The 13,513-nt window shown below is 35.8% G+C and overlaps 1 protein-coding gene across 1 annotated transcript; it reads right to left on the bottom strand.

Moving 5' to 3' along the window:
- Positions 1-10,290: 10,290 nt before the first annotated feature.
- LOC125203536 (xylan glycosyltransferase MUCI21-like) lies at positions 10,291-12,460 on the bottom strand. Its single transcript, XM_048101902.1, has 3 exons — positions 12,085-12,460; positions 11,955-12,005; positions 10,291-11,701 (listed from the first exon to the last, which is right to left on the bottom strand). The coding sequence occupies exons 1-3, from the start codon at positions 12,317-12,319 to the stop codon at positions 10,491-10,493; spliced, it is 1,497 nt and encodes a 498-aa protein (XP_047957859.1). The 5' UTR covers positions 12,320-12,460; the 3' UTR covers positions 10,291-10,490.
- Positions 12,461-13,513: the final 1,053 nt, after the last annotated feature.

Here is a 13,513-nt window from a genome sequence, read left to right as displayed (position 1 = left end):
ATCTCGCATCACTAGTGGGATATCAATTGGGCAGCCTAGTAAAATTATTTAGGTCAACCCTATTCAGATTACCAATTAATCGGACGTTGGATAATCGAGTTATGATTTTTATCGGATTATATAAATTCAACCCCCTAAAGGTTTGGGTTTAAGGCTAGCCCAATATACAAATCAGGTTGCTATAGATAAAATTATCATATAATCAATACAATTATCATATAATTAATACAATGCATAATAACGAAATATGATCATATTTTTAGGATGTAAAACATTTAATTATGATAACTTTGAAATATATATTTAAACTCAAACGTGATTAAATATAAAACTTATATAAATAATAAATATAAATACTACTCTCTCCGTCCATGAAAAATAGGACACATTGTGAATACACGGGTTTTAATGTGAAATTGGTAAAGTAAGAGATAATGGAAAAAAGTAAGAGAGAAGTAGTGTTAGTGGTATGTGGGGTTCATATTATAAGTAAGAGAGAAGAGAAAAAAGTAAGAGGGAAGGGAAAAAAGTAAGAAAGAAGTTGAAAACTTTCCTTTTATGTATGTGTTCTATTTTTTGTGGACAACCAAAATGGGCAAATGTGCTCTATTTTTCGTGAACGGAGTGAGTATATTTTTTTGAGAAATTTTGAAACTACGTTTTAGAAATTAAAATATACGTATCTTATAGTGAATTTAAATTTTCTAATCTATTCATATATTACATTAATAAATATATATATATATATATATATTATACTCCCTCCGTCCCGGCTAAGATGACACATTCCTTAGCCGGCACGAGATTTTAGGAGTTAGAGCATCTCCAATGGTAGGCTAGCGACCGGCTAGCCGATTGACGTGGCTAGCCGGTCGGCTAGCCGAACCATTGGAGCAGGCTTGCCGAATTTCGGTGAAAAAACCGGCCAAGGCTAGCCGATTGCGTGTGGCTGGCCGATGCGCTGGCCGCCATTGTGGCGGCCCGATCGGCCAGCGACGATTTTTAATTTTTAATTTTTTTTTTTTTTTTAAACCTATATACACGCGATTTTAGTTTCATTTTCATTTGCACCGCTTGTTTTAACGAGTTTTCTCTCTCTCTAACTTTCTCGTACAAGAGCATCATCGAGCGATGAGTAACGCGGGTGGTAGCGGTGGTGGTAGTGGTGGGGATGCTAAGGAGTACGAACGGAGGATGAACGAGGCTATGAATGCCTACATGAACCGCGAGATGGAGCGGTACATGCGTAGGGTGGAACAGCAGGCGATACCTCGCCCTCCACGGGTTATCCACCGCCGAGCAGTGATTGATCGGGATCACGCCGCTGCACATCAGCGGTTGTACGACGACTACTTTTCGGATGACCCGTGAGTTTAATTGGAGAGAGGAAATGTGGGTGAAAGTATTAAAATAGAGAGAGAAAGAAATATGAATATTTTAATATGAGTAAGAAAAAGTGGTTGGGTGTATTAATTGGAGAGAGAAAGTTTCCAAAAAAGGAAATGTGTCATCTTAGTTGGGACAAACCAAAAAGGAAAACGTGTCATCTTAAGTGGGATGGAGGGAGTATTTAATACGAAGTAAATAAAATTGAAGGTTATTTTTTGTTTGGTTATTTATATTATAAAAATTATCAGTGAAGTACCGAATTAGACGTCAAACGGACTAAACAAATAGACTATAGTTGTACTAAGGTTCAACCACCAGGCCAGTCCATCAAGTTCTGGGTCAACTCTACTTGAGTTGCAGTCTAATCAGATAAGGGCCAATCAGGTTTTATTTAAAACACTCTAGATCTAGCAAATTATTTGAGTCAGCCCACAAATTACTGGTTGCACTAACATCTTTAATTATCACTATCACTAAAGATGAAAACAAACAATAGCTTCAAAGTATCAAATTAATCAATTTTGCAAACCTCACACTCCAGATAAATCAAACTGTTGAATTTAGCATTGATTGGACAAATACATAAAAAAACTGAAGATTTATTTTTATAACATTGCAATTACTAGCTGCAACTAGGGTTCCCGCATATTAATTAGGAGTGAGGGAAAATATTGAAATACCGAAATACTGCATTTAACGTACTGGAAAAATATCGAAAATATCATTTTTTCGGTATATCACATTTTTTTGTACGGTAACAGTATCAAATTTCCTATAATGCGACATACTGAATTTTCGGTATGCCGCGGTATATTAAATCCTCGATACATACCGAAAATCGATATATATTGAAATATTATACTCCCTCCGTCCCTCTGTAGCTGAGTCGTATTCCTTTTAAGGTTGTCCCACTGTAGCTGAGTCATTTCCTTTTATGACAAAAAATACTTTATTATCTCTTTATCTCTCTACGTTTTTCTTTTCTACTTTATTCTCCTTTTACTTAACTCATTTAAAACAATTTTTCTTAAATCTCGTGCCGAAATAGGAACGGATGGAGTACTATATATTATATTATATTTAATATATTTATACACAAAATAGAATTAAAAAGAAAAACCCTCGAATGTCTACTTTTAAATAATTGAGTATAAAATAAGTTTTTTTTTTTCTTTTTTTCTTTCTTCTTTCCAGTATAACAGTATCGTGATATACCGTAAAAGTGTGGTACATCGCAATAACAAGTAAGGTAATGGCATCAAAAATCAATACCGATCGGTATGGTTAAATTTCGGTTTACCGGTATACCGAATTTTCGGTATGTTTAATTTTTGGTATACCGATATACTAAAAATTTGGTATGGTATCAGTATGATATTTTGTCATACCGCAGTTTTGGCATAGGTTCTCAGTACGATAATATTAATACTCCTATAATAGGAGTATTTGTTATTTCCATTTTCTTTCATGTTATTTGATTTGTATTTGTATTTTTTTTTGTTAGACATGAGATTTTAAAAGGTTACTATTGAAGGAGCTGGCAGCGGAAGCGTTGCAATTTTCGAATTATCATAATTAAATAATTATTAATTGCACAAATAAACCACATAATAATCAGATCTATTTAGCAGATTATTTAGACAAAATCTATTCGCGTAATTCTCACATGTATCATGCTCATAACTTGAATTAATCATGCTTTAAGAATATTGAAACCTAAAACATGCTTTTCTACGGAGCAGAAATAATACCTAATTAATTCTCCAAAGAATTGAAGATGGCTAGCAGCTTCTCCACATGACGCTTTGAATACTAGACCACAGATCTTCTCTTTGGTTCCCGAACTGTACTCCGATATCAGTGTGGGCTGATCTCACCAGAATATTATGACTTAAATAAAGAAGACAGAAGAAATCATTTTCCTAGTTGGAGAGAATTTCGAACTCCTCTAGTATAGAGGGGGACGAAAATTTTGTGTATTAAAATTATAATATTTGTCTCCTTTATTCTCCTATTTATATTAAGTTCCTTTTGGGCCCAGACAGGGATCTATGGAAGGTTTTGGACATGAGCTCATCCAATTTACTTTTTACTAATTAAATTGAACCCACAATTTAATATAAGCTTTAATTGGAATATTACGAGTAGCCACTACAGAAGTAATATTGAACTCTCTCCATCCAAATCCGAAATTATAAGTAATCCGGATTTTCGTTTTAACTTTCATTTCCCGCGCTTAAGATAAAAATGTCCATTAATTAATTAATGTCTGCTATGAACTTAATTAATTAACTTCTTATTAATTCCAAGAGTGGACTCAACATGAAACGCTTATTTATTATTCATAGAGTGATCAAACTCCAACTAGCTAGGTTTCGAATAATAAAACCTTGTTTCGCGCTCCTCTTGAGGACATTATCAAACGAGACTCACCTCGCGCACGATACAATATAATAGCAATCCTAGCACCGCTAGATATTAATCACCACTACCCAATATATCAGGATTATTGGGTTGCGAAAACACCTCGCCATTTGATAAGTCAAAGTAATGCATAATCAATACCGTATGCTCAATGCTAACCTACATTGATTAAGAAACAAATATTTATCAAGACCTCGCCTTTCAGTAGATAGCCCAAGGACAAGTGTTGCTGTTAGATCCGTTCAGTGCTATACCACACCAATGTCATCTTATTTCAGTAAGGCATAGAAATATGCGGACTGACATTGCAACCTTTCACGATGGATAGTCTAATTCAATTTAGGTCATGAAATTCTTCTTTTTCTTTGTTTAGGACTGACCGTGTTACATTAAAGTGGACGCCGCCCACAACCGGTCTACTAAAACAAAGACTTAGACTTTGTTAAGTTAACTTATGCATTTAAACATGTAATACCATCCATTAAATGTAAAACATAATAACATTATGACAAAAATAATCTGATTTATTCCTTGGAAAATAAAATAAGAGAATAATAACTCAAAACGTGATTTATAGTATACAAACTCTAACATATCTTATAACTTATGAGTTAAATAATGATAAAATATAAGAGAAAAATAATAGCAAAATGTGATAGAGAAATGTGATAGAGAAAAGAGAATAAAGTAGAAAATAGTTTAAACAAACTGAGATGTTTTGTTTTTTTTAAGGAAAATAACTCAAATAATTTAGGACAATCCAAAATAAATACTAATAAAAAAAAGTATTTTATCATTACATGTCGTAATATTAGCATTTCATTACGTTGAATTTATTAACAGTATACAAAATATAAGGTTAAAATTTACTACACAAGTCAGGAAATAGTAAAATAGCATATCAAAAATCAAAATATTAACAAATTAACACAAACTAGTTAATAAATCTGATCTATTTTAATACATGCTGCTAATTTTGATAGAATGATAGCATTTCACTCTAGTCTAAACAATTGATATGGAAATCATATAAAGGCCCAAATCGGAGAGCCCATTAATAAGCCCTAAAGCAGCTTTACACAAAGGCCTTAGCTAAAAACTCAAAAGAAACATCAACGGCTCCTAGCTATTGTCTATTGATCTACGTTACAGGATATGAATTCATTAATATGATCAATTTATACCTATTTGAGTCTGTTAAATGTGTTTCTATCGTGTGATCGATCTAGAATATAATTTGATTTATTTTTTTTATTATTTCTGGAATATTAGAAATTAGTTTTCCATGCTCTTTTGGATTTTCAATTAGATGGTTGTGACTAGGGCCGATAATTTTTGACACGACACGATAACACAACACGAATCCGCACGAAATTAATGGGTATGTGTCAAAGCTTATTGGGTTCGTGTCCTTATCGTGTCGACACGATAAGAACACGAAAACTTCGTGTCGTGCCGTGTCCATGTTCGTGTTACACGTTAAGAAATAATACTGATATACTATAATATTATTATTATTTTATTTATTTTAAAATTTTAAAATTAAAATTTAATACTAGAATAATATTTATATATTATAATATTATTATTATAGTGTCGTTATTGTGTCGTGTCATATATGTGTTGTTATCATGTCGTGTTCGTGTCTGAGGGTAGCGGGTCGTGTTCGTGTTTGTGTTTGAAGTTTTCTTAACGGGTCGTGTTCGTGTTCGTTGTTATCGTGTCGTGCCGTTATCGTGTCGACACGATAACGACATAACACCCACGATTTGCCACCCCTAGTTGTGACGTGTATCAAATATGTCAGTTGCAAAGTCAGGATTTTAACGCTGCATCTCAAACTAGTGTAAATAATTATAGGGTATTTTTCGGTGTTTGTGTTGTTGGAAGCAATTGTAGTTTCACAATAGGGGTGAGCCCATGAAAGATGCGTAATGAGAAATAACTAATTAGAAAATGAATGATTAAAGTTGAGGGGTAATTACACATTACATACAAAATGTTTTACTAATGTTTCAATTTAATACAAAAAGTTTCTAGTTAGCATATATCATACAAAAGGTTTAATTAGTGTTTCAACTTAGTACATTCCGTTAAAAACCACTAACACCATTACTTTTATCTTATTTTTAATCCTATTCACTCCAAAATTATTTGTTATTTTTCATCTTATTTGCATCAAATAACTTTGGATCAACGAGAATTTCCGGGCATCGACGTCTTCGTCTCCGGCCGAAATAAGGTGCTCTAACACGTCCATGTAAGTCCCTTTTTGCTTAAATGTCATCAAATTTTCACTGCTATTTTTTATTGCGTGAAGTTGATGGGATTTTTTATATTTGAGTGAACTACATAAATGGTACCTGATCTTTCACTTTCACACATAAATGGTATCTGATCTTTATTTTAAATCGTTTTTGGTACCCCATAACAAAAATAATTCTGGATACCAAACATGTGATTTTTTTGTTGTGGAGGATATTTTTGGAAATTCCAATTAAATGGCACTAAACATGTGAATTTTTATTTCTTCTTTAGTTTCTTCTTCTTTTATTTTTCTTCATTTTCTTCTTTCTTTTTAGTATTTTATCTTCCTTTCTTCTTTCTTTTTCCTCCTTAGTTTATGTTTCCTTTTTTTTTCTTTATCTTCTTTTTTTTAAAGTATTTTATACATACATCTAATTGCATTCATAATATAAATCAAGAACAAAATATCTAATTAAATTAAGTATTTAAACTAAATAAATCAATTGAATATTTGTAATTAAATTATTTTGTACTCATTTTAGAGTTGAAACACCTAACTAAAAATTTTCTATTGAAATATTCAATTGTTTATACCATTATTAATATAATTTACAATTTTAAATTTTCATTAAGACGTATTAATTAGTTATTGAATATTTAAAAGATTATGTCATTTTTTATCTACTTTTGGTTAAAACAATTATTTACAACTTAGGAATCTGTTATATGTGACACGAATATGAGAACCTGATACTAATATCATATTATTATGTAAGAGTTGTACTAAGTTCCATTGGAATGTAAAGATCAGTACTACTATTGCCAATGACGGACCCAGGAATTGAAACTCGTGGGGTCGAATATAATGTTACAAAATACTTACTCCGTCCTTGAAAATTTGTCTCATTTTTCCATTTCCGCCAGTCTCACAAAATTTGTCTCATTTCACTTTTTATCATTTTTGGTAGTAGACCTCAAATTTCACTAACTCATTTCCACTCAAATTTTATCATAAAATTAATATATAAAAATAGGACATACATTCCACTAATTTTTATAATTCATTTTTCAATAAATTTCTTAAAATCCATGTCTGAGTCCAAGTGAGACAAAATTTAAGGAATAAAGGGAGAGGGAGTAATAGTAACAAATATGGATTTAAAAATATTATATATTTAAATTTTTTGTTTTCTAACTTAAATATTTATTAATGTTATTTTTAATTATTTTTAAAATAATTGATGTTTATCCATAATATAAAAAAAATTAATAAATTCAATAAAAATAAAAAGAAATTATAAATATAGCTATCTTTAATTAATAAATAGGAGTAACTATCTTAACTACATAGTCCACCCATCACATTTTTCAAAGAGCCGATTGATATTGATTGTAGGCCCAGGTTTTTAGCCCATTTCATCAACATAATTATTGAATAATAAAATAAGAATTATATCCTCGAAATCCCCAATTTTCTACCGGAAAGAAAGGGGGGTTCTCCCCCGGACGTGGGAAAAATAAAAAATCCTTTACAGATTTGGGCCCGGAATGAAGGGGCCCAAATAAAAATAAAAAAAAAATATCCCACTTTTTACAAAATTAAAAAATTACAATTAAAATACGGGAATTAAATTTACGAGACATATCGGAAAAATAATCCATTCCTTTAAAAAAAAAGTAAAAAGTTTTTAAAAAAAGTACTCCCGGGGCCCGGGTTTAGCTCCTTTTTTGGGGGCCACTATTTAAGGAATTGATATTTAAATAGTTAAAGTGGAGAGAATAAAGTATGAGAGGGGAAAAAAAAGTAGGAGAGAAAAGAAAAAAAAAGTAGATGGAGAAAAAAAATAAGATAGATATTTTTTTAAAAAAAAGGAAAGGGCAATATTTGGAAATGCCCGGGAAAGTTAAATTTACAGGGGACGGGGGGGAATCTTGATTTTTTTTTAAAAAAAGGGCTTCAACACACGAGCCCCCGCTCGCCGTCGCCGTCGCCACTCTCCCCCCTTTCACCGTCGCCGTCGTCCTGCCCCCCCGCCACTGTGGTATCGAGCCCACGTCGGAACCATACCCCGGTGCCCTCGCGATTTCCAAATCAATCCGTTTTCCTCGACTTCCCTGAAAATATCTTCCGTGGGGTCGGTGGGGGCCCCCCCGCTTGCAAGACCTTGTACATCGATCCGCGTATGGTTACCCAATGGAGGGGTGTACTCGAGTGGGGGGGGGGGGGGAGGGGGGGGCCCCGGGCCTCGCGGGGGGATAAAGGGGGGTCCGCCCCCGACCCCTTCGCACGCCCCTCCCGGGCCGGGGGGGGGGCGACCCCTAAATGGGGGGGGATGGAAACGGCCGGCACATCGGGGGGGGTCGTGTGATTCCCCTTTTTTGCCGCTATGGGTTGTCATTCTTCGGCCACCCCCGGGTGGGACCCGCCCCTAACCCCTCGAGTCCTTCGGCCCAAAAAGAAGCACTCTCCGGGGGGAACTCCCATGGGCCCCCCGCCCCCGGGGAAACGACTCTCGGCTATCCTCGGGGGTCGTCCTCATTATGCCCCTGGGCGGAGGGGGTTGGGGTACAAATTGCAAAACGGCCCCCGCCTGGGGGCGCTCCCAACCCGCCGGCCTCCTCCCGGGGAAATCCTTCCCCGTGCGGGCGGCCCCCCATGGCGGCTCGATCTTCGCCCACGTGTTGGCGGCCCCGGCCCCGGGTTTTTTGACCCGGGGGATGTGCCCACCCCCGCCCCACGGCCCCCGGCGTCTCATCCTCCCCTCCCCCTTTCCCCCCGGGGAGGCCCTCAACGGCGGGGCTGCGATGACTCGCCCCACCGCCTTGGGCCCTTCCCCCCCTCTTCCCGGCGCGGCCCCTCGCGGGGGCAGGGGTATCAGGATCCCCCAAATCGATCCCCTATCATGCTGACGGAAGGTCATCGCCGGTAACCCTCTCCAGGGTCGGCCGCGTGAATCGCTAGCCGACCATTGGAGATGCTCTAAAGGCGGAGGGAAGTGAAAAGAAAGTTTAGTGCTATCGGGTTTTCTGCCTCACTTTTGATCTCAAAGCATGAGTATTTTATTGCACACATCGCGTTTTGATATAATTCTGAGGCAAATATGCGAACAGGATGAAAAATAATAAATAATTTTGGAGTTAATAGGATTAAAAATAAGATAAAAGTAACGGTGTTAGTGATTTTTAACAAAATGCACTAATTTAATACACTACTCAAACCTCTTTTGTATGATATATGCTAACTTGAAACTTTTTGTATTAATTTGAAAAATTGGTAAAACATTTTGTATATATGGTACAATTATCCCTAAAGTTGAATAGAAAACAAATTTTGAATACCTTAATGGTAGGAATTTATCTTCTCATTGAAAATAAAAACGAAAGCAAATATACTTTAATAGCAGAAACAAGTTGTATAAAAAAAGAAGTAAAATACCTTAATGGCATAAAAAGAAATTGATATGCTGAACAAAATACAGAAGTTGATATACTGAACAAAATACAGAAAAGTTGATATACTGAACAAAATACAAAAATTGGTTTAGTACTCAATCTCCATTTCGTCAGACCTAATCGTATAAATTAATTTTTATGCATATGCCTATGCCCAAATATATAAATTCAGTGGAGTTTAATGTAGATCACAAATACTTTATCCATAGCATGTTCTCGTGGGACATCCCTTAAATAACAAAACATGCTTCTGCAGAATAAGCAAACTTCAGTCCAATAATTTAATCTTTTTAAATTACAATTTGTATATGGGAAATGAGAATTGATTCTTTTTATCGGGTTGTACGACAGCTTCGAAGTTGCAAGCCTATCTTTTAATTAGTCGATACACAATTTATGAATTTATTATGCACCATAAATATAAGGATATTAATTCAGCCAATCGACTCAAATTCGGTGAAACCCTATCCAAATTTTGAGCTATTCGGTTATGGTTTTATAGTTCAGTATTTCATAAGCTCGGGTTGAATGGATTGTGAAATATTTCAGGCTTAAAATTTTCAATCTTTCCACTGCTCGTTTCAATTAAATCATTGGATAGTCACTTTCAAAACAGAAGTAGATGCTTAAAATCAAATAAGGACAAATGAATTTTTTTTGTGATTTAGACATAACAATCTTAAATCATTTCATCTTTGGTACTGACATTTTTTATGCTTCAATTTTCACTTTTGACCCCTGACATGAATGAAATTTAAATTTTAAGATCCCCTCAAAGATGTTACACATTTTTTCCCTTAGTAACACTATGAAAAGCATACATTATATTGACAATTTTCACCTCTAAGTTCCTTCACAATGCAGTTTGATGAACAAAACTCAAATACACTAACCTTTACAACCCTTTCGCTGTTTACTGATTTACAAAAGTAAGACTACACTAAACTAAACAAAAGAATGTGTCAAAGACATAGGACTTACACAGATAGTCGGCGCATACGCCTATTTTTTCGAGCCCTGGTGAAGTAGTAGGCGCGAAGCAAGCGCTTTTGAAACCTCCCAAGATCCAACCTCACATTTTGGGAATCAAGATAGATTTTCTTGGTGAATTCCCATCCCTTTTTGTTCACACTGTCTGGATCCATCAGAATAGGATCATCCTTGCTGTAATCTTGATACAATGAGCTCTCTTTAGCAAGAATCTTGTAGCCAATGTAGTTCAACCCAAGCTTCATAGCCGGCTCCCCGTAGTAAGTAGCTGCAGCCCAGTCTGTGCCTAGTGGTATGACTTGAATGAATACCGAACCAGGCTTCATGAAGAGGAAGTGAGTCATGGCAGCACCGTGGACCCCAACCACAACGTCACTTGAGTTGAGAACGCGGTATATTTTAGCGAGCTCGGTGCTCCTCTCGGGCTTGAGAACTTCAACTGAGAATCCGATCTCCTCTGCAAGTCTCACCAATGCATCCTGATTGGTTATAGCTCTGGAGCCATTCCTGGCTACTATAACCAGTTTAGGCCTGGTTAACCGATGCACGTGTATCGCAGTTCCTGCCTCACGCTCCTCGTCTTGAATGATGCTGCTGATACGAGGCTGGTAGGAGCGGTCCAAGAGGTCATGAAAGTCGTTTATGGTCCTATTCTGGCCTGGCATCAAGGCAGGATCAACGCTGAGCTCATCGTGGATTCTCAGCCCCACGATGGCCTCGGGGAAGCAGTGGACCCTGGTGTCGTTGCTGAAATCTATAGGCGGGTAATCGGAGAGCTGGGACAGTATGTCACCATACTTTGTGATCCACCAGTTGTGATATTCAAGAATCACAAACACAACCTTCTTGTTGAACTCTTGGGAGGTTATGTAGAGGGGGGTGATCCCGTCGTTGAACTCGTGGTAGAGGTTGCCCGTGAAGCCTCCGGTGGAGAAGAACACAGCCGGGACGTCGTGGACGACATCACAGCTGTGGTGGGGCCCTGAGCCTGTCTTGACAAGGAGGTCTAGTTCATCAATGGTGTTCATGACATGGCTCTCCCATTTTCTTGTGTATGGCCTAATCTTTTCGTGTTGGATGGCCTCGGTGTGGTTGGAGCGGTAGAGAGTGATGGAGGAGGTGGCAGGGTCAGTTCTTACATCCCCTTTCATTATACATGTATCTGACCTTCTGCTACTTCTATCACAACAAAGAGTTTCTGCAATTTGAGAGATATCTAAATTAGTATGATAAAGAATCCATCTTTGCTTTGTGGGATTAACAAAAATTGAATAAATCAGAAGAAATGACAAAAATTAGGTGATTTGTGATGTTGTTAGCCTAATTACCATTGAATATTTGAATCAAATAAATCAATCACAGAACTAGAATCATACGATATTTTTCCATTATCTACAAGGGGAAACATGAAAATGAAAACAGAGAGAGAAGCAGGGGAAGAGGTAACTAACCGTTGGGGACAGACAAGCAGAGGAGAGGTTTCACAGCTCTTTCAGATTCATCTGCAAAACAAAACAAGTGAATAAGCTAATTGAAAAATGAATGAAGGAACACAAAATCCAAGGAAAAAAGAAAACTTACAGAAGAGAGAGAAGGTAGAGGTGAGGGAGAAGAGCATAGGAAATAAGAGGAAGATGCAAGAAACGAGGGCAAAAAAAGCGAAATACGAAAACTTGGGCTTGAATCGTTTGGTGGGGCTGTGAGAAGAAGCGATTAATCCAAGAGTGTTTAAGGCCGAAACTTCATCTACAACCAAGATGTATTCTTTGCCTTTTCTCCAGTGGGTATGGAGAAAATGTTTGTGGTACTTGGCCATTTTTGGTGGAAGAAGAAGAGATTGGAGAAGAAGAGTTGTAAAGGAGGATAGGTTTATAGTAGTGTGGGGAGAGAAGAGAGGAATATGTCATATGGTGCTGTCGGGTTTGGTTGTGGGAAAGAAGGTGGTGCTGGGTTCCTGCTGGGGTGGCTGCTCTCTGTATATTCTTGGATTGAGTGAGATTGACAGATAGGAGAGAGATACAAGTCGTCTTTCGCAGATAAAAGTCTCATTTATTTTTAGCACATATTTCAAGAAATATTATAAAAATGAGTAGAAAAAAAATTAATAATACATGATTTCACTTGTATATAGTCTTTTTAAATCAAATGCAAATGAAATGAATTTATAGAATATAAAGTCTATTATCATTTATAGTTTAAATAAATTGAGACTTTTGTTTACAGACGGATTAAAATAGAAAAATGGGACCATATTTACATATGGAGAGAGTATCTCTTTATGAAATAATTATAGATATTAATTTATTTCGTCTTGATTTTTACTCCCTCCGTCCCAAGATAAGTGACCTACTTCTTTTGGGCACGAGATTTAAGGAATGGTATTTAAATAAGTTAAAGTGGAGAGAGTAAAGTATGAGAGAGGGAAAAGTAGAGGAGAGAAGAGAAAATAAAGTAGGTGGAGAATAAAGTATGAGAGATGACTTTTTGCTAAAAATGAAAATAGGTCATTTATAGTGGAATATCCCAAAAAGGAATACAAGTCACTTATCTTGGGACGAAGGGAGTATATTTTTCTGATTTCTAATGTGAAAAGGGAAAACATTAGGAATAGTATTAATAGAATTGACGACTTATTTACGTGCTGGGAATTTTGGAGATTAAGTTTCAACATTCATTGTAATTAAATGTGATGTGGAGTGTATAACTTAATTTCTCTTTTATGCATTCGGAAATTAAAGTTTCTATTGTCATTTTTAGTAATGAATAATCTCACCTGTATTTGGAGTCCATCCTTGTATTTGTAGATGTTTGTTATGACCAATTATTATTATGATAATAATTTAGGATTAAGTTATCATATTATTTTGATTATAATTAATGATCACATGATTATTTATTTAGGGATTAATTGTAACATGAACATAACATAATACATACTCCTCAATCTCATAACAATATGAGCTTATGACATGACAAGAGAATTAAAATAAAATTGATAAATTAAAAAAAA

This window comes from Salvia hispanica, chromosome 2 (assembly GCF_023119035.1).
Source record: "Salvia hispanica cultivar TCC Black 2014 chromosome 2, UniMelb_Shisp_WGS_1.0, whole genome shotgun sequence".
In the NCBI taxonomy this organism is placed as follows: domain Eukaryota; kingdom Viridiplantae; phylum Streptophyta; class Magnoliopsida; order Lamiales; family Lamiaceae; genus Salvia; species Salvia hispanica.
Note: the sequence above shows the minus strand (reverse complement) of the source record. Positions and strands in the feature narration are given on the sequence as shown.

What these genes read in the sequence shown, in the direction of transcription:
- LOC125203536 (XM_048101902.1), bottom strand. Translation starts at nt 12,319, where the DNA reads ATGGCCAAGTACCACAAACATTTTCTCCATACCCACTGGAGAAAAGGC. An exon ending in CTCTACCTTCTCTCTCTTCT is followed by an intron (nt 12,006 to 12,084) that starts GTAAGTTTTCTT and finishes TTTGTTTTGCAG; the next exon opens with ATGAATCTGAAAGAGCTGTG. An exon ending in CTGCTTGTCTGTCCCCAACG is followed by an intron (nt 11,702 to 11,954) that starts GTTAGTTACCTC and finishes CTCAAATTGCAG; the next exon opens with AAACTCTTTGTTGTGATAGA.